Source organism: Syngnathus floridae, chromosome 2 (assembly GCF_059516105.1).
Source record: "Syngnathus floridae isolate MCC-2025c chromosome 2, RoL_Sflo_1.0, whole genome shotgun sequence".
In the NCBI taxonomy this organism is placed as follows: Eukaryota; Metazoa; Chordata; class Actinopteri; order Syngnathiformes; family Syngnathidae; genus Syngnathus; species Syngnathus floridae.
Window position 1 is genome coordinate 15,824,650 of NC_142414.1, and position 22,248 is coordinate 15,846,897.

At 39.5% G+C, this 22,248-nt stretch overlaps 1 protein-coding gene and 1 long non-coding RNA gene across 2 annotated transcripts; one reads left to right on the forward strand and one right to left on the reverse strand.

Moving 5' to 3' along the window:
• Positions 1–1,378: 1,378 nt before the first annotated feature.
• LOC148402162 (immunoglobulin-like and fibronectin type III domain-containing protein 1) lies at positions 1,379–18,836 on the reverse strand. The gene is made up of 26 exons (XM_088369087.1): positions 16,214–18,836; positions 10,761–10,818; positions 10,152–10,211; positions 9,464–9,586; positions 9,220–9,359; positions 9,033–9,132; positions 8,875–8,926; positions 8,489–8,642; positions 8,257–8,362; positions 7,880–8,152; positions 7,446–7,796; positions 7,209–7,289; positions 7,018–7,107; positions 6,820–6,924; positions 6,623–6,747; positions 5,924–6,065; positions 5,544–5,840; positions 5,155–5,451; positions 4,338–4,517; positions 4,138–4,266; positions 3,750–4,049; positions 3,418–3,503; positions 3,143–3,335; positions 2,771–3,067; positions 1,834–2,160; positions 1,379–1,503 (listed from the first exon to the last, which is right to left on the reverse strand). Exons 2-26 carry the CDS (start codon positions 10,795–10,797, stop codon positions 1,499–1,501), a joined length of 4,050 nt encoding a protein of 1,349 aa, XP_088225213.1. The 5' UTR covers positions 10,798–10,818; positions 16,214–18,836; the 3' UTR covers positions 1,379–1,498.
• Positions 1,827–21,522, forward strand: LOC148402163 (uncharacterized). The gene is made up of 3 exons (XR_015857125.1): positions 1,827–1,952; positions 2,041–2,139; positions 17,712–21,522. It is a non-coding gene; the product is annotated as an uncharacterized LOC148402163 (long non-coding RNA).
• Positions 21,523–22,248: the final 726 nt, after the last annotated feature.

The window sequence follows — 22,248 nt, forward strand, 5'->3', positions numbered from 1 at the left end:
CCAGCAGATCATTATAATGAAATGTTTGCTATTTGGACGTTGTTCTGCTGCTTCAGGGTCGTGGTAGCCTCCAACAAACGGTTGACAGGAATACTGATTGTGTTACATTTTGTGCAATCATCAGTTCAATGTTGGCCTTTGAGAAAAATCCTTTTAGAATGTGATGACAGTTATTTCAATCATGGATGACTTGCAAATACAAAATCTGAAGGTGCTATTTTCGTGCTCAGTGCACATCAAGCATAAAGTGCGGTCTAACTGAACTCTAAGGTGGAGTTTTCTCTCTTTTTGTATTGTCTAAACGGGTGTTGGATTTATTCTATTTAATTAATTAGTCAAATATATTATATGTTAATTCAGGCGGCTCGGAGGCACACTGGTTAGCACATCTGCCTCACAGTTAGGAGGGTGCCGGTTTGATTCCACCTCCGACCCTCCCTGTGTGGAGTTTGCATGTTCTCCCCGAGCCCGTGTGGGTTTCCTCCGGGCACTCCGGTTTCCTCCCACATCCCCAAAACATGCTTGATAGACCGATTGGGCACTCCAAATTGCCCGTAGGTGTGAGTGCGGATGGTTGTTCGTCTCTGTGTGCCCTGCGATTGGCTGGCAACCGGTTCAGGGTGCCCCCCGCCTACTGCCCGATGACCGCTGGGATAGGCTCCAGCACGCCCGTGACCCCCGTGGTGATGAAGGAGTACAGAAAATGGATGGAATGATGGATATATTTAATTCGTTAAATTTTACAAATCAATCAATCAATCAATCAATCAATCAATCAATCAATCAATCAATCAATCAATCAAACGCAACCATTTTCACTGCTTTGGGTTCATGATTGCTCTTGCACTGCTAATTTCATTTCATCTGGCACCGCTCAGTGTTCGAAAAGGGAATCGCAACAAGAGAAAGCGAGAGCAGCCAATTCGAGGATGGATGGATGGATGGGTAATTTTGCTACGAGCATGTTGATCAGAGCAAACTACAGCGACATATTTTGAAAATAGATAATATTAAAATTTGTTTTTGCATTTTGGAAATAAAGACAAACGTGGTGATTTACAAACTACAATAATAATAATAATAATAATAATAGTTAAATGTATTGCAATGTATAAAATGCATTTATACGAACACATGTCCTGAGTGTTGTTAGTCACCTAAATGTTGAACAGAGGCTGTGATTTACCGAAATCAAATTCCTTGTTTGGCACGCTCAAACATGGCGAATAAAAACTCTTGAATCTCTTGAATTTGATTACTTAGGTAAGCAAATGGCACTGATTCAGTGGAATGACCTGCATAAAAAAATCTCACATTCTCCTCTAAAGAAAACAAGGGCATAAAGGTACAGTGGCCACAAGATCACAAAATAAAATCTCGATAAAGAAAAACATTTATTTCAGTTTTTGTAACAAACCAACAAATTATGTCATGCAACTCATAGATAATGTCCAGGCAAAAAAAGCCCCAACAATCCCGGTTGTTGTCACCAGATTCTTCACTCTGCAAGAGACAAACACAATTATTAAATATATTAAAAAAATTGCGTTAAAGGAGGCATGTGTTTTTATAATTATTACTTTATTTAACGATTTTATGAACCAGGTATTCCGATATACTGTAATGCCTGCCGCTGGCATGGTTCAGTCAATATATTTGAACAATTTTACACTTTTTGTGCATGACATTTGCCAAATGCAAAGCAGCCACTGTCAAATAAGGGGCGGAGCTGCTTTGAGCCCCACAGGAAAATTTCACTTTGAAGAAGCAGCTTTTTAAACTTCAATGATAAAATGCAATTTGCATAATTATGTCCCCATGCGCAGCCCTTACCTCGGACACTGAGCATGGTGGAACATTCAGATCGGCCCAGGGCGTTCTCCGCTGTGACAGTGTACTTCCCCACATCTTTAGGACCGACGTTTAGGATCAACATGGAACAAACTCCACAGGTATTTGAGATGTAATAGTTGGTGTTTGTGTTGAGGCTGACGTGATTTAGGTACCACGTAATTCGAGGTTTGGGGTTTCCCGTCACAGCGCAGCTCATATGGCATTCGTAACCTTTTGGTGCCGCATGCAGCTTCAGTGGTACGGTGAAGTCCGGAGCGCATCGCAGGTCGCGTTCTTCTCTGTTTGGTAAGATCAGCGAAAGTTTTTCTGCAAAAGGTGAATCAAAAGTAATGTTGATGAAAATCAAGTCAAACTTTGAGGTGTTGTATGTGCTGGAAGTAGGATTCCGCTGGATTCAGCAGATGGCGCTTAACCTTTATTTTTCTCGTATAGCAAAATTAAAATATCTGTTTTTGCATTTTGCATAGATTATATCATATAATCTACAATGATATGCTATCTCATAAATATCACCTAAAAAAGTAATACATGCGTACGTGGATTAATTTTGCTGCTGCAAACTCTCCCACGTATTTAGAAATACGTTCAAACATTTAAATACGTTCAACTATATTCCCTGAATAATTGACGCCCACCTTAAAAACTTTGTAATTGTCTATAGATACCACAAGATGGCGGTAAAGCTCTTTTTTTTTTTTTTTACCCCCAGTTAAACAAGTCTAGGCATTCAATGTAGTTCCTTGGTCCTAAGATGCCAAAAGATGGCGTTAAAGCAATAATTTAAAGCAATATTTTGAAAACATTAGACATGACGTTGACCTGAGCTGAAAAAAAAATGCAAATGCCAAAGAGCAAATATGCAGGGGCCGCTGCACATATTTCTAGTGAACAGCATCTGGTTGTATGACACACAAACCTTTCTTTCTCCCCACGGCCCAGGTGAGTGACTCAGAAGGCGCCGACACACCCATGTCGTTCTTGGCATAGACCCGAAAATGGTATTCCCTTCCGGGCATAATATTGCATACAGTGAACTTGTTATTGAAAAGTCTGTCGGCCACTGTGGTCCAAGTGTGTTTGGTGGAGTCCAGTTTGGAAATGGTGTAATGCAGCCGGTCATCAAGCTTCTCATCAGGAGAAGGTTGCCAAGTCACTTGTACTGTACCAGGCACATTTTCCTCTATTTCCACCGGTCCTGGAGGCTTAGGATCATCTGCAAGCACAGTCAGATATTTGAACTTCAAAGTAGAGCAATCTATATGTTGCTGCACAGCATGATCATTTTTACCTGTCACCCTAACTTCTGTACTGAAGGTCTCCTGTCCTGCCAAATTTTTCACCAAAATGGAGTAGATGCCCGTATCGGAGCGTTCTGACAACGGGATCAACATCTGTGAAGCGCCATCCGAGTTACTCACTGTGACTCGCTTTGGCACAGGCCCGTTGTCCTTGAGCCACGTGATGTCCGGTGGTGGCGAAGCCTTTGAAACGGCGCATTAGCAAAGAAATGACATCCCAGAATCTTCAATTGAGTCCAAGACAAGTTAAAAGTTTAAACCTTACCTCAAAGTTGATGGTCACCCTGACTGTGTTTCCTGCCCTCACCACAACGAATGTTTTCATCTTTTTATTTGTGAACTTTGGTCTCACTAAGAGATGGGGGGGTATAAAATTATAAATATTTTTGTTGTAAAGAAAGACAAAATGTCAGTTTACAAAACAAAATAATAATAATAATAATAATAATAAAAATAATAATATATGATTACCATGTCATTTTGGCTTAAAATACTCAGGGATTTTGTAAAGGTTACTTGCTCTTTAGCCATCGACACAAATAAACTTCAGAGAATTATATTTTCATGTCAAAATGAAGTGTAAGTGAAGGAGAATACCAAGAGGCGGCATCGCGAGGACATAGTTGGGCAGATCCTCAATTTGTCCCTCTCCTCCGTCATTGGTCGCAATGACTCTGACCCAGTACATATCCATTGCCCTCAGGCCTTTTACAGTGTAGGTGGTGGTGATGGTGAAGTTTCGTGACCATTCCAGGCACTGCGCATTCCTTATCTCGACAAAATAGCCTTTAGCTTCGTCCTCTATGTCGGGTTTGTCCTTCGGTTTGGTCCAGGTCAAGACAAAGTGGTTGTAAGATGTTTCTGTCACTTTTAAGCCGATAACTTTTCCAGGGGGCTCTTGGGACAAGAAATGTGGCATTCCGGTTAAATTGAATGAAAGATCAACACGGAAAATTGAAAGTTTAATTTCAACTGTCACACTTACTTTTGGGATCCCGTGCAAAAACAAAGTCGCACGGGTTGCTAAATTCCCCAGGTCCCGAAAGGTTCACAGCCGAAACCCTGAATTCATATTCCAAACCAGCGACAACATCCTTCACTGCACATTTCTTCTCTGGAAATGTAACAACGTCGTTCCGGTGAGCTTGACACACATTGACGTCAAAAGGAAACATGACAACAGACCTTTTATTGGCTCAATTGAAGCATTGACCCCATTCCAAAGATTGCTTCCTTTTTTGCGTTTTTCCACAATGTAGCCGAGAATTTGCGAGCCTCCTGTATCACTTGGTGCCGTCCAAGAAAGGTTGATGCAGTCATCAAAGGCACTGACCACCTTTGGAGGTGCAGGGGCACTAGGGAAAGCTGAAATATTAAAGAAGACATAGTGATTAGAGTACAAAATAATTAACATTTTTATTAATTAAACTAAATACAATTCAGCTCTTCTAAAATTGCACATTGTCATATAAGCACATTGTCACATATGTTTCGTAAGTCTACTTTAACTTGTAGCATCATCTTGGATAGATATATAAATGGCTTATATAGATAGATATAACAGAAAAGTCCCTTGGTGCTCAGGTCACACAAAAAAAAGTATAAATAAAAATGGGAGGCTTCTTGTAATGGCCTTGTGTGACAGCAGAGAGCGCTGCTATCCTGTCAACCTTTTCATTCCAAACTGCCTTAATCTTAAAACACATTTTTATTCTTTGACTTTCAGCATGATACTTGGCAATGTTTTAGTGTTTCGTCGTATACATTTGATAGTTATTAATTTATTGTTTTAGCTGTCTTTGTTTTTATGTCTATATATATATATATATATATATATATATATATATATATATATATATATATATATATATATATATATATATATATATATATATATTTTACTTTAGATACACTTTGCATGCACCTATGGTTGTTTTTTAAGCACCCTAGAAATAAAGTAGAGTTGACGGTTGAGTTGCATCATCATCCCACAAAGCCTCACCCAGTATGCCAGCTTGCAGGTCTTCGGTCTCCAACACTTCGCTCACCCCCTCTGAGGTCAAAGCTCGGATTCTGTAGCAGTACTTGCGTCCACGGTCCACGTTTGTGTCGCGGTAGAAAGGCACGCCCGGAATCTCTCCCACTTTCTTCCAAGTGTTTCTCCCAATCTGCTGTCGCTCCATGATGTAATTTATCACAGGCGACCCGCCGTCATCCTTTGGAGGCCTCCACTTGAATTCAATGCATGTAGCTGAGCTAAGCGTCATCTCTGCAGGACCTAGCGGGGTCGTGGGTTTGTCTGAAACAGACAGAGTGGCACGTTCTTTGAAGTGTTGCTTCAGCCTGTATAGAAAAATCGATCTAATGTGTTTGACTGCAACATTGGCTCACCGAGCACAATGAGCTGTGTTATTGCCTCGGTGGTGCCATGCTCATTTTTGAGCTTGATCTTGATCTCTCCTGAGTCCCTCCTCTGGCATCTGCTCAGCAGCAGGCGGCTGTGATTGGTTGATTTGTCGATTCTGGTGCTGCTGGCGTCATCATGGAGCTCCTCTCCCTCTCTGTACCATTTGATTTTAATGGGCTCGAAGCCGAGAAAATTTAGTTTAAAGACTGCATTATGCCCTACTTTAATTCTCAAGGGCTCTGTGAATGCACTGAGGTCTTCGGGGTCAAACCTCGGTGGATCTGAACAAGAACAATTTGAACTCATAAAAGTGTTGCACTGGATTGTTATTAAGCTTGATTTCTGTTTTGATGAGTCTTCAAACCTTTAACGTTGACTACCGCCTCCGTCTTACGATCGTCCGCCTCAAAACGATATTTCCCAGAGTGCTCCTCCTGGCATTTCACTATGAGCAACTTATGAATTGCACCATCTTTAGATATTATAAATGTGTCATCAGTGATGATCTGAAAGGAAGGTAACATTAAGACAAGTTAAAGCACCTACTGTCATGATGAGTCCAAGACAAATCTTGTGTACGTTTTACAGTCAGCCTAAAAATACGTACACTTTGCCTTTTGAAACAGGGAGGCAAACTCTTTGTTTTTTGCTGAAGACCATGGAGACACTGGGTTGACATCAAAAGGTGTATATGTGCTAGGAGATCAACGTTTCAACTTTATTTACAGGTTCACATCTGGATCTGCTACATAGGTTAGACCCTCTGAGCTTTTGTTTGTTCAACTAAGAATTGGAACATGTGACTGCCATGGTATGTTGCCTCTATGCCAAAATTTGTTGAGATTATTATTTTTTTTAGCACAGTCAGTTATTTAAAATTTTAATTTTAGCATATGCTGCAGTCCTGTAAAAAACCGTGGGTGGGCCACAAATGGACCCCGAGCCCTAGTTTAGTATATACTGCATGAACCTTCGGGTCTCGCATTCTTTGATATTTTGCTGACAAAGACAGAACGGTAATCTAGACAATGCTGAGCATAAAAAGATGGACCTTATGCCTGACCTTTTCACCATCTCTGAACCAGACTCCCTCGCAGTCTTCCTTGCTAAGTTTACAAGTTAGCTCCGCAGTCTCGCCGATGATGGCGTTGATGTCTGCAAATCCCCAAATGAACTGAACCCCTGGATCTAAAAAAAAGAAAAAAACGTAACAAAGTACATTTAGTGAAAGAAAGTGGGACGTGACGTCAGAAAACTTACCAATGACCACGTCCTCTATGAGTGGGCCAATTCGTTTACGCCTCGGTTGTGTGGCAAGGCCAATCACTTCTTCAGCCTCGCTGTCTTCATTCAATAAACTTTCATCTAGTAAGACAAAAAATAAGGTGATTAAACAAAAGGGAGGCCTATATTTAATCAACAAACAGAAATCTAACTTGGCAAAAGTACCAAACTTACATTTTTTCTTTTTTGGTGTGACTTTCGTTTCAATTTTATTTAACTCATCAATTTTTTTAAACTCCTCATCATCACATATGTCGGCGGATTCTGCACGGAAAAATAACAACAGATAATCGGTTGCACTTGAAGCACTCAGGATCGTTTTGGGCTGAAAGATTTGAGAATGGCGGCTCTAATGTATAGCTTACCTTGTGCTTCGTGCTCCTTTTCTTCTTCCAGCTTGTTTCCTGCGTCTACTTTCACCTCTGATTTTGCTGTTCCAAAACCATCTGAGCAGCAAGTGTGCAGTTATTAGCATAATGGCAATGAGGCCGTGATGATGTTATGATATTGCTTTATAATTTGTGGGGTGATCATTCTGCCTATTCTTGGAAATGGTGATGTGGCACATCTGTTATTTAGTGTCACCTGAAAACTATACTTACCATTAACCTTAACCTGCTGTTTAGATGGCGAGAGTGCAACTAGCGTTGACTTGAGAATGTTAATATCGTTTGCATCATGCACATCACTCCCGCTGAATTTGACGTCATTCTCGCTGTGATTGACGTCATCCCCGCTGTATTTGACGGACCCAGTCAGGGAAATGATTTCTCCATCTTTTCTGAAAGTGTCTGTCTTCCTCCGTGTCAGTTCCTCTGCGTCATGTTTGGCTTTGACAGCTTCCATAATCCTCTCCGTCTCTTTTTGATTTTTGATTTGCTGCTGCTTCACCACTTCCTCCAGGTCCATCCCTGCTCCTCCAGTTTTCTTCTTGCCCGCTGCCTCAAGGTCAGCTTGAGGCACAATTAGCAATCACGTTTAATTAATCATTCAAGTACTGACTATATTTACAATTGAGTATTTATAATTGAGTTACCTTCCACATCTAATGCAGCATCGCATGAGGCAGTTCCAACCACGGCCGAGTAGACGCCCTTGTCTTGATCTGAGCAGTCTTGGATCAGCAATCTGTGGATCATTTGATGGTCCGACACACTGATTTGATATTTTTCACCATCTTCCAGCACATTGCCTTTGCTCATCCATGTGATTTTAGGCTGCGGGCGGGTCAGGACACATTCAAACAACGCAGTGTCTTTTTCTTCTGTTACTGCTTCTTGAAGTTTGACAACAAAGTCCACTTGGGGAACTGAAAATGTACATCATAACATTGTTAGTTGTCATCAGTAAACACGTGTTCATTTTTACTATACAATAATGAACTCAAACTTAGGACATAAAGTATTAACTTACTTGTGAAGTTTTCAGAGTCCTTTAGACATCCACCGCCACTTACAAGTCCGTTGTTCTTTTCGGAGTCTTCATTGGTCCATTGGTCCATTGGTCCACCCAGCCCATTCTGTTAGGGACAAAAATAAAGTGCACTCAACTCAATAAAAAAAAAAAAGGACCATGAGCGAACAGTAATAATAGTTTTTAAAATGAACTAGAGGTCAGCTTGTATGCATCGTGGCTGCTTTCATACCTGACATTTCAGCTCTTGCTGCCTCTTCTCCTCCATTTTCATGTGCATCAAGTGCATGTCTTTTGTCTCGAGTCCCTTATAGTCCCTCTGCAGAGTGTCGCTGTATCGCTCGTGTCTTTCTTTGGTTTTCTCTGTCTGCTTTTCATCTAAAATACTGTAATGGAAGTATTGATTTGTATCATTGACACAAATTGCTGCCAAAGAGTCCACGTCCCTTCAAAGCATGTAAAAAAATAGCTTCACAAAAAGAAATATAAAAATTAAGCAACAAGTTACACTTTTATAATATTCCCTTCAACCCAGCAACAATTGCTTCGTTCAGTGCATGACAAGAGGTCAGAGGTCAGTCCTGGAATTATTCTGACATGCCACACATGCACTCTTACTTTATGTTGGTTTTTCTCAGCAGTTTTCTGAAATCTGATGGGTCAGTCAACACTAACAGCAAAAAAAAAAAAAAAAAAAATCATTTTCAAACAAGTTCTGTAGATAGAATAGGAAAACTCAAAACACATACAGCACATATTATTAATGTGTTACTTACTATCTGTTACATGTAGAACTGCTGAGCAAAGAGCTTTTCCATATTCATTCACTGCAATGCATTTGTATGTGTCTGCATCTTCACCCATGACATCATGAATCTAAAAAAAGACAAAACATTACATCGGAAAACAAACACAGAGGCACAATTTCAGAGGGTTCTTTTTTAATTCTGTGATTTTTTGCACCTCCAATATGTACTCCCCTGTTGATTCATCATATCTAGTTTGAGATTTCTCCTTGTCTAAAATGCTGCCTCTTCCTCTCTTCCATGTCACTTCAGGTTTGGGCTCTCCTACCACCAAAGCCTTGAAAACAGCTGAGTTCCCTAAAGGATATGTGGAAATGTTGAGGGTTTGTTTGCTCAAGCTGCAGTTATTTATTGGACACCTCGTGTGAAAAGCAATTTTGCTAGAACATATAGAAACTCACCTTCTTGGACATGTACTGGGTTTAGTTTACGCTTAAAATCTGGGTAGCTTTTCCCCTCTGGTATGCTCACAGTATATTGTGTGATGACCACACCGGGAATTTTAGATCTTCTCCGGATTGCAGCTGAACAAAGACAACAATCAATTATCATGTGAATCTAAAAACACACCCGTAAATGCCAAAACACGAGTGAGGGAGTCAGTCTTTTCACTTATAGTAGAAATGCCATCAGCTAAATGAATTTTTGGGGGGATTTAAGATTTAATCATTTGTGCCTGTGGAAGGCTCTCTAGATTTGGTTTAGTCGTCAAAATGAAACAAAGGTTGGTGAAATCTCCATCCATCCATCCATCCATCCATCCATCCATCCATCCATCCATCCATCCATCCATCCATCCATCCATCCATCCATCCATCCATCCATCCATCCATCCATCCATCCATCCATCCATCCATCCATCCATCCATCCATCCATCCATCCATCCATCCATCCATCCATCCATCCATCCATCCATCCATCCATCCATCCATCCATCCATCCATCCATCCATCCATCCATCCATCCATCCATCCATCCATCCATCCATCTATATGCACGCACGCACGCACACACGCACGCACGCACGCACGCACGCACGCACGCACGCACGCACGCACGCACACACACTGATAGGGCATTTCATTTACCTGATTTGTTGCCAGCTTTTTCATTGAAATGTTGAATATACTGGTGAACGAGGGAGAAACCTAGGGAGCATAATTCATGCATAAAATTAGTGTAATAACATTCTGGTAGTAGAAGTGTAAACTAGCCAAGGGATTTCTAGCATGACTGCGTGAGCAGATCTACTTTGTCTTGGGAAAAATTTTATAGAGGGAGCCGGTGACAGTAAAATTCACAGTGAGTGGAGAGACAGGAAGTGGAAGTCAGTCAAGCGTAACACGGAAAAGCTCAGAGAAGCCTAAACAAATTGAGGCACTGCCAGGGTCACAGCAAAGGGCATTAGGCAGGCAACCGTAATCCTGGGTTGTTTTCTTCTTATCCTCGGTTTGTTGTTAAAGCCTGAGAGTGAAGACTCCACTCAGCTGGCCCAAGCTCTGCCAACACGGCCACATTCTCATCAACTGAAGCACAGATGCTGCACTCCATCTCATGTGGATGGAGACGGTGTAATTTTGGCTCTGAGTTCAGTCCATATTTAATCTACAAATTCACACATATTTTCATACTGATCCTAGTACATAATTTGGCTATCTTCCACTACTTCACTGCCGATTAGCTCTTTCAATACTTACAGATTTTGCGCCCAGAGCCCTTTGCACGTTTCAACATTTTGCCGAGAATGGACCAAACCTGTAAAAGTGACCACAAAAGGATTCACATACTCGGTCAAGCAGTCATATCGTGTGTTCGCTGATGGTGATGACCGAAAGCAAATAAATAAATAAATAAATAAATAAATAAATAAATAAATAAATAAAGCACAAGAGAACACCCACAGCTCTATGTATGTATGTATGTATGTATGTATGTATGTATGTATGTATGTATGTATGTATGTATGTATGTATGTATGTATGTATGTATGTATGTATGTATGTATGTATGTATGTATGTATGTATGTATGTATGTATGTATGTATGTATGTATGTATGTATGTATGTATGTATGTATGTCTTTATTTATTTCACAAATGTCAAACTCAAGGCCCGGGGGCCACATATGGCCCGCCACATCATTTTCTGTGGCCCGCAAAGACAAATTGTGCATCAAATTTGTGTCATTACTAGAATTGCAAATTTTCTTCACTTTTAATTATAGCTTTTTTTCAAAGTATTTGAAAAGTTTTTACTCGTCTGATTTGAAAACGAGTCATTTGTCAGTTTTTCTTGTAGCTTTCACTGTATATAATATGAGGTGCTCATACATTTATTTGGGTTGACAGTTATAATGGCCCGCCGAAAGAAGCTATAACTACAATGCGGCCCGTGAAAAAAACGAGTTTGACACCCCTGGTTTATTTATTTATTTATTTATTTATTTATTTATTTATTTATTTATTTATTTATTTATTTGTAGTGTCCCTCACCCTCTAGTGAATGTTCCACCAGTCACTACTGCTATTATCAACTACTGTAAATAGCCATGTTTTTGGTCACCATATTTATGATTATGTGACGCAAGCCCATGACATCACTTAATCATGTGATTTAAGGCTTTAACTGATAATGCAAGATCCAAACAATGCTGTCATATTCAATATGTAAGAGAAAAAAAAATCCCCCAAAATCGGGAATGCAGTCATTGAAAGGCAATGTCTTCTCTCTCCTTTCCAGCTAAAGTTAGCTATGACCCCCGTTGTGACTTCATGCGGTGACGCAGAGTCTGATTGCACACTATTGAAACTTGGAGAGTTGCATTCCAAAAAGTCACATACTTACAACCAGATGCTTTTGCCGTACTAGTAATGGCAGGTCCTAACCATTTTGTGCCATTGAAAATCTTTGCGCCTTTATCATCATCTTTATAATATATTCCTCGAATAGCAACATTTTTCATTCTTTAAACACAATTCATGTACCACTAACAAGGGAAAATTCTTTTTTTTAAAAAAAGGATCAAATTCTTGTTATGATTCATTATAAAATAGAGAACATTCTTTATATAACACGGAGACACCATGGTGGAAGTTGTAGAAATATATAAAAAAATCCTGTCACTTTCACTGACAGTATTTTTGCTCAAAACACAAAAACAGCCTCGAGTTGATATGAAAGTGTATGTATGTACCGTACCTAACAGCATACCAAAAAAAGGAGAACAAATCCTCATCTAAGCTAACCAGTCACCCATTGATCTCATTTTGTACCCACCCCAGCATATCAACAATCTTCCAAAGAAATTCATAAAGAAAGGCAAGATTGGCCCACAGCCAGTCAGTTTACCTTCCTCGAACTTATCCACTCACCCACTGAGCCTGATGGCTCAGAGATGGATTCCCATGGGCTCTTACCGGATGTTAAATCCTTTGGGAAGCAACTTTGCAAACCGGAGCCAAGTGAGGTGGTCAAGGAGAAGCCTCTGCCGTTTGGGCTTGGTGATGCTCAGAGGGGGTGAGTTGTTATTAAGGCAGAGTGGGGTGGGGGCGAAGAGGGGGGGTCCGGTGAGGTAAGGAGGGATAAAATGACTGAAGAGGGAGGAGGTGAAGGAAGGGCTACCAATGTCGAGTTAGTGGAATGATTGGTAATTGCTGATGACAGTTGGCTCATCTGTCATCACACACTTGTTGACAGGCAGGTTCATTTGGTTCATGTCGAGACAACTTCAGTTGTTGTCAGAGTATTTGCAGCAAATACAGATAAGCAGAGTAATATTAGCGATCATGTTTGTGACTGCAATAAGTTTAAAGACTTAAAAAAAACTACAAAAAATGTTGCTAATGACCTTGACAAGTGACTATCAGGTAACTTGGTACAAGTGCACATTGTTTGCTGCTATTTGTGTGGAGTGCGGCACTCATAATAGAACGCAGCTGGATGTCTTGCACCTCATTCGACTTGAAGGTGGCATGATTCACGCAAATTTACAGTTGGAGCCCCATTCGGCGTCCTTGCAAAGGAAGATCAAACATTCTGCACAAAGCTCCAACGCCCTTGTCTTGTATTACAATGTGTTACATAATCAAGGTTGTGGGAGAAGCTCTTCTCATGACTTTGGCAAGGAAAGATCAAATGAAGAACAAGGCAGCATTTGTGTTCCCAAGGTCAAGTGCCGGCATGACTGTTGCATTCACCACATACTAATCCAGTGTGTGTACACGGTGCGCCGTGACTGTAAAATGTAAAGTGCCGATTATAGACACAGTGGCAACACCCGTTCAAAGACTTTGTTTTTTCAGTTGCTGATCAAATTTCTTCGTGGGAGGCAACTATTTTTAATTCCTGTCATATGTCCTCTCCTTGGTAACTTGTTTGTTTTTCTGACACGTTAGGAACAGTGTGTTCGCTCAGCCTGTACAATTTTCCATCAAGTGTGATTCATTTTTGGTACAATTAATTCACTCATCTGCGTTGCTTCATGCAATTCTCGTTTATCACCACAAACAGGTCAAAAGTTCGGAACGTATTCATTTCTTTTGTTACTCTTTTGAGCATCTTGACTCAGGCGTAGCATAGTTTACTAATATGTGTAATACAAGCCTGCATGAGTGCGGGCCAACACCTACCGTTGCCCATCATCTGACAATTGGAGATGTATTTGTGGCTCCCAGTGAGCTGTAGAAAAGATTCAAAACTTCTGCTACTGATCTATAAGTTGCTGAGTGGTTTGAGTACTGAACAACATTAAGAAAATGCCAATGGAATATAAACCCAATATTGCTGTGAGTTCAAAGCAAACATGGGGAAGCAGCATTTAGCTGTTATGGGGCACACGAATAAAATAAGCTGCCAACAGAAGTGAACTTAGCCCCAAGTGTAGCCTAAATGTTTTGAATCTATAATTGTCCCAATTATTGGTATGTGTATCACATTTTGTTGTGTGAAGGCAATGGATGAACCAAAATGCATGGAAGCAGGAGTATTCAAGAACAAAATTGCCTAGGTGATGTGCACCTAAAGAAGAGACAAGCAGCTAGACTGCAGGAGTGTCGAACTCGTTTTTGTCACGGGCCGCATCGTAACCGAAGGGCCATTATGATTGTCAATGTCTATCTACTGTATAGGCGACAAAACAAACTGATGAATAACTAGTTTTGAAATCATAAGGGGTAATAAAAATTGCAAGCAACATCTCTATTTTTTTTAAAAGTGAAGACAATTTGTGATTTGAATAATGACACAAAGTCGATGAAAAAAATGTTTCTTCGCGGGCCACATAAAATGATATGGCGGGCTGTATCTGGCCCCCGGACCTTGGGTTTGACACCATGAGCTAGAGGGAGCTGATTGCTAGACAGAAGTAACAGGGCTGATGAGAACACATGACGACAAAAACCAAGCCAGCGTACGAGATTTGACAAAGGCGCACACACACACAACCAAGACAGAACATTAAAGAAAACGCACTCTATTCAAAACTAACATCCACAACCACCAAACATGGTGGTGTGAAAAACAAAACATAAAAATATCAGATGAAAATTGTGGCTTTAAATAAAAGGCGTCACTTTCCCTCCATAGGACATGGAGCTGCAAACGGCCCCAGTGATGCGGGCCGGGTGTCCTGCCATCCTTGTCCTTCCACACGCAGTATACCTCTAATTCATCTGAATATCCTCCTGAGTGAGCTTGATCCCAAATAAACCAGCTGTATTAAGAATTAAACCCCGTTGGCTGGCTCTCCTTATATTGATGAAATGTCATGCTCCATAGCTTTCATTCCAGTTACGGAGAAACACAGAGAGGAGCCGCAGAGGTGCTAACTCGACTGCCTGGCCTGCTTCCCTCTGAGGAGAGAATCAGTGCATCAGCTGAGGCCCTGTCAGTTACTCATAAACAAGGAGTAAAGATAGCCTTAGCTGGCCTTCACCAGCAATGAATCTGAAATCCCACCCATTAAATGATCAGAAATAACTTAGACTATTTCCTATTTTATCTTTGCATAATCGACAAGTCATGGCTGAGACTACGTCAGTGCTGGCCAAAATTAGTCTCAGTCAAAATGATTTATTAATTTTTACCACTTGAAAATGATGTCTTAATTTGTCAAGTCAAACTGCTTTGCTGATGTCTTTATTTTTAATAATGAAAACGTTTTCTAAGAGTTGTTTGTCGTTGCCCTCATTTAGATCAATTTTAAATGGAATATCAAGTTACAGAGCGATAAGCATGACTACTTCCTTGACCTCATTTCTCTCTAGAGCTGAAATATGCAAAATATCGTTCATGGCCCATGTTCACATATATTTATGGGCCGTGTTCACAGATATTTTTATTGAGTTGTACTCATCATCATCCACTCGTTTATTTAAGGCTGGAGCTTTATTATATTTCAGCAATGATCCATACCCAACTGTAATGAATATTCATGGTTTATTTAATCGGGTTTAACTTATATCTCCAAGCTTCCTTTGATTTTTTTTAGACCTACGTGTACCAAATGGTTGAATTTCTTTTGAATCATTTACATAACATATATTGCATTTACATTTTTCTAATTTATTTCCCAAGCTTCACATTAAATCCCTCTACAGAGCAAACTGTAGTTGCATTGATTATGTGGGAAATGTCAATAACTAATCCAAAAAGTAACTAGACATGGTTGTAGGACATTAATGTAGCCCTCTTGATCTATTATTTATAGACTGAGAACAATTTATCACAGGCGAGAACCTTAAGTGCTCACATTGTGACGGAGGCCCATCTCATCCTCATTATTTACAGCTTCAAAGACTCCGGTCCTGATTCCTTCACCCCTGCCTGACAAATAATCTGTGCGCTTGAAACACTCGTATTGTTGCTTATGTGCGCACGCTTAGCAGCTAAATTTGAATCCCATTCTTATGAGCTGACCAATCATATCCAAGGTGCACATGGCACCGAGCTTACACAAAGGCATGACTAGCATACTAAATGAGTATTCAAGACATAGCATTAGTGTTTGACTAGTGACGATCAGCATATTTAAATCAAAACTAAATATAGCAGTCTTAGATAATTTATTTTATAGATCTATATTATTATCATTTCAATGGAATCATGCTGTAGCAATCCACAGACAACCGGGCTGTAGTTCCTGCTAACTCACCAGGTTGATTAAGTGTGTCCAGGATGCTGTGGTGAGTCAAATGAGTCAGTGACAGGTTGATGGGTGCTCAAGGCTCAGTGATACATGCGGGCTGTGAAGGATAGTCGGTATCGTCCATTCCTACAGAAGAGCCCAAGTGCAGCTGAGGTTTATGCTGGTTGTAATAGGAAAGCATCAGAACAGAGAAGATAACACACACAGTTGTTTGGGTTTGGGTCCCACTTTATGTCCAATCTACGTTCTAATAATTAAAGTGATACATTGTATTAATACATTTTGGCAGAACTTTTTATGTGGGGAAAACAGTGTGGGCTTTATTTATTCCTTGTTAATTCCACTTGATGGCAGTAGATTTCCTTTATTTGTCCAACATGGGGCAATGTCTGTGTCATGCAAACAAGAGGCTAAAACATAAAACACAGGAAAGGAATTTAAATCAAAGACAGTTCTGTGCACAGGTGAAATGAACGGGGCTTGCAGTTTTGTTTTCTACGGACAAGTGTAACGTTGTTACTGTGCATTTGGGACAGGGCGAGACAAATCATAATTGCAACAATAACCCATAATATTGCCAAATGAAGATTTATTACTGATAATATTTCTCATTGGATTGTAAGCTATTTTCACAGATTTTTTTTCATTTTGCAGGATATGAGAAAAGCATTATGTGATGATATGGTGAGGCAATTTCAGTGCAATCATTGAAAAAGGCTCTTCTGGGTAGTGAGAGACGGTCATTCTTTAATGGTAGCTCAGCTACTCACTGTGGCTTGGTGGCAACCTCGCACCTCTGGCAGGCACTTTGACCAGAAAACACAACAGATTTTAGCTGTCCACTGCCGAGCAAACACGAATTGTTCACCAAAAGTCATCTACTAAAGTATAATCAATACCGGGGAAGGCCAATCGGCAGACTGTGGGTCATACTTTGACGGGTCACTTGGAAAATTCCTACCCCTTCCTTTTTTTTTTCTTTCCATTTTTTTAAACCCGCTTTCAAAAAACAAACATTAACTATACAAATACAATATGAATAGTGATGTCGAATGGTATTTTAAATATATGATGAAAAATAATACATCATTATAACATTGTAAACTAAAATGGGCTGCTTTTAGCAATGAAAATCTAGGGCTGAAAATGAGTCCCACTCCAGCCCTGCCTAGAGAAAATGAAACTTCACCTGGTGCAAATGATCACATAGATTAGAGGAAATTAAAGCTTCTCACTGAATCTTGTTCCATTTCTATTAGAACGTGACAGAGGCAAGCAAAGTGGGTCTACCGCAGGGGCGGGCAGTAATTCTGCAAAGTGAGAAATTGGAATGGGTGTCAGGGGCTATGCCATTCTAGTAAACTCAGTTGTTGTCCATATTAATTGAACTTTTTGGGTTATTTAAAGCTACTGTGGATATATGATCCTCCTTTGATATTGGCTGAGCACTTGTGAGAGCATTTTGTCTGGAGTAATATAAGGCTAAAGATTTGCTTTGTTACAGTGTCGCCTTTGTGTCGAGGTCATAGCCTGACATCTAAAATTATATTCAACAATTTGTCAACATCATCAGTCACAATACAACAACCGAGGAGGTAAGCTTAGTCTTTGCATTATTTTATTATTGTTATTATTTTTTAAAGCTCCATCTGTTGCTTGTCCCATGTGTTGTGTATGACATCTGCGCTGTGTTTATGGCCACCAGAATTGGCCCACAGGAGAAACTGTATGGTGAAAATCTAAACTGTTGTGAGGGTTATCATGTTTGTGTAGTTTTTTTAGTTTGACTTCCCAAATTTTCCTTTTTTAGATTTTGTATTTTAATACGTTTTGAGTGGACCTCTGGCTTGCTTCCAACCCTTGCTTGTGGGTTCTTCTAAATCCACCACACAAACGCTACATCAGAACACAAACCCTCCATCAGTCTACACATTTGTTTTCATTGCACTACTTACGATCCCAAATAGGCCCTGCATCTTATTCCATTTTGACAGTAAATGTTCTAGTTTAAATGATTTTAATTTGGAATGTGGAAGTAATGGTTTTATTACTTTATAGACTAAAGCAAACAGACTAACGAACTAACGAACTAACTAAAGATAATTTTACTAAAACACATCCCAATTAATAGTAAAACTATAGCTACTGTTTTGGTCTTTTTCTCATTGTTCATTTATGTTTCCTCTTCAGCCATTCGTTGGGAAGGCTAATCCTGTAGGCCAGAAGGGGTTTCTTAAGATAAAGATAATGAAAACTATTAGGGCATACTAATTTATCATGAACTAATTAGTGGTAGTGGCTGTGAATTTTAAATGATTAAATGAAGCGGCCTTAATAGTTGTTTAATTTGTAAAGAGCCACCAGCATTCGCTCACCTTGGGCACTGACGGATAACTCAGTTTAAAGTTAAAACAAGGTCATGGCTTTGTCACTGCCACCTGAAAGTTAAGAACAGCCCAATTCCCTTGCTGAAATAAAAATTCAATACGTTAACATAATCATTCAACATTGTGAGCTTGAACGAGCTTAACCGTCTAACTAACTAACTAACTAACTAACTAACTAACTAACTAACTAACTAACTAACTAACTAACTAACTAACTAACTAACTAACTAACTAACTAACTAACTAACCAACCAACCAACCAACCAACCAACCAACCAACCAACCAACCAACCAACCAACCAACCAACTAACTAACTAACTAACTAACTAACTAACTAACTAACTAACTAACTAACTAACTAACTAACTAACTAACTAGGTCAAGAGCCGCTATCGGCCTCTGAACTACTGCTTAACTGCAATGTAGCAGAAGATCCACTTAATGCAGACAATTGAATATAAGACATTTGAATTTCTGGGCCCAGAAAAGGATTGGTTTAAAGCCTTTTGTACATGGTAGATGCAGAAAAACGTGTCACCTTATTGTTACATTGCGAAACACTGAATCGATTTTAATAAAGCTTTGATGAGGTTGTTGGATAAACAATAATATAAATGTGAGCTTTTTTTTTGTTCCATTATGGCATCGTTAAGTTAGGGATGCAAACTGAGAAACAGATATGACTTGAGAATGCGAATTTTCCATTTCGTCCTTTTCTTGTGTGCTGCTGTAACTTGTCGATACAGAAACTGTTTCGCCAACGTGATCGCCACCTTCCCCATCTCATCAGATCTTGTCGCAGGTCACGAGAACAGGATCACTTTCTAATCAAGCGCTCACCCTTCATCATCTCCAACTGCCGCCTTTAAGCAGTCATAAATAAGCATGGGGTGAGCTCCTCATTTGTCATTTGCAGTCCTGCTCGCTATACATCTTCCCCTTTAGGAGCCATAGCTCTTCTTTACAACACCTGCCTTAAGTAGAAAACGCCGGCAACAAATAATTCTGGGAAAATAATGGGCTCCTCAATGATGAGGAAAGAAACCCTTCGTAAAATAGCCTTTTAAGTTTTCATTTGAGCAAATAACAGGACTCCTATTAGCATATGTAATTTGTTTGTGCTGGGCCATTTCCGACCTTGACTGGCTGTATCCTCTGGAAAGGGGGGCAGGAGCACTGCAACCCTACCCCTCTAAATATGTTTGGAGCCTCCAGGCGCCAGGCCACATAATTGACTTTTCTTCTGGGAATTCTTTTGTTTTCTTGAATTCTTTTGTTTTCCACATTTCCCCTCACCATACATAAAATGAATCTTTATCACCATTTTTGGAAATTCCTTTTTGGATTTGTAATTTATTGTTTTTGGTTTGAGGACGCCCTGAAATATCCTTGGCTCCCCCTCCATACTCAGAAATATTTTAAAATTGAATTATGTATTTTTATTAGCATAAAACAATGTGCAATAGCCTAGTGTAGTATTGAAGCTGTGTATTTTCTTGGAGAAGCTTTATCTGTCCGAGCGACTCTCTGGAATCATGGATGAGCCATTTCTGGGTTGACGATGAAAGAACTCTCTTTGACTCAACATTTTTGGTTGGACAAGGAAGAAAACAAATTTGACATCTGTTATCTACATCAACAATGTATGTTCTACCAAAAATGCTTTCTGCTGGTATTAGTTTAATAAAAACTGATGTATACATCAGGCTTACCTACTTTATATTTATGCTAAATGGTATTTGTTGGCAGACATACTGAATAGTTCAACATTAATTCCCAAAGACTATTACATTAAAATTATCAGCAACAACAACATGATTAGCTCACACTGAAAAGCAATTTGTGCAGTAGGTGGTTGTTCAGGTCAAAGCCATTTTCTGTTCTGCTGATCAACATTGTAAATTGAAGAAAATGTCCAAGGTCACGGTTTCTTGTCATTATTTATAGAGAGACTAGCTAAAAAGATACTGTTGATGCTATATAATTAAGAAAAGATAAAACATTTGAGATAATTGTTTGTGATTGGGTATTAGAGGTTGAGCCTTGACATATTTGCAAAGGAAAAGGCATTTTTTTTCATCAAAAGCAAAGTTTGATATATTCTGCAATATGGAGACTAGACAAATACTGTTGTCATTCAATTATTATCCCCACCCGAAATGATTTATTGTTCATTTCAGTCAGTGTCCTCAGACTGCTTATGCCAAATGGTTTCAGTGCCTTTATTTGCTCCGAACGCTTGATGAGTCCTTTGTGGTTTGTAAATTCCCCTTTGGTCAATCCCCTGGCAATCCAGTCTTGCCAATATTGATTTCAAGTCAATAATGATGTGTATTGATTATATTACGACGGAAGTTATGGGAATTCTCTGGAGGAGGTTGTTGTATGACCCGTGGAGAAAAAAGAATGGGGAAGGAATATTGAATAGGCCAGTCATGAAAACATTTGATTTATACAAATGATTCCTACATTGTCTCTTTTATGATATCAGCGTATTCATCAATAATCTACCAGAAAATAAATCCACTATGAATCTGAATGCATGTTGCATGTTATTTCTGCTTGCATGGAATACAATTCTTGTAAGAGGTTAACTGTGAAGTGAAGATCAGGTAACTCTGACTGTATTTGTAAACTGTATGTTTGTATAACTTTAGCTAGCACATTTGTTTAATCAATTTCTCAGTCTGTCTTCCTCGCTGGTTCCATATTTAATAGTTGAAATTATAACAATCACATTGTATCCAAACCTCAGCTCAGCAAGTTTGTTATATGAGCAGAGTTAAATTGATGTGAAAGTTGGTTATTTCTTGCTTACTTGGCTGGCCAACCAACACCTGAGTCATAAAATGATTTATTTGCCTGCCCGGTACTTTCACAGCCCTTGCTTTGTGACTTTGAGATGGAAATAAATGATCATGGTATGATGTTGTGCTTTGCAGCCGCAAGCTGCGTGTTTTGGGCATTGATTACATTCTAGTGAAAGCTCTGGATGAATGCATGAGGGAAATCAATGGATTGACACTAACCATTACTTTCTATTTACTGTAATGTCTAATATACGTCATCGTTGTTTGGTAATGAACAGGTTTTAAAACATCACATGATGCTTACAGTACATCTGAAACAAATCATTATAACAATATAGTCGAGAGAAAAAGCATGTTATTTTGCCTCATTCAAATCATGCAAATACTGTCTATCACATCTGAACATTTAAATATGTAAACTAAAGTGCAATCACATTTGTAAATGTACATGGCTGAGTCTTTGGGTGTATGAATGTGATTCTTGTGTGTGATTATTGTACATTATTATTCAACAATCGCGATAAGCTGAGGTAACGCACGTGAGACTTAAGGCGCAGTGACGTAACTTTCCAACATTTTAACACCAATATAGGAACCTTTCTAACAGCTATTTTCATTTTTCTTCTTTGTGACAAGGGTTCGCTTTGGCCTGGGGAGTTAAGTTCAGCATTCGCTTTAAAGATATCTGGCGCCATCTAGCGTTGTGAATGGGTATAATGTCTAGACCCCGAATGTAAGTTGACCCCAACTTTTTCAGTCTTATTTCAATGCAAAAAACACCGTCTTATATTCGGACCAATACGGTACTTCCCGTGTCCCAGTTGTTAGGCAGACAAGCTAACC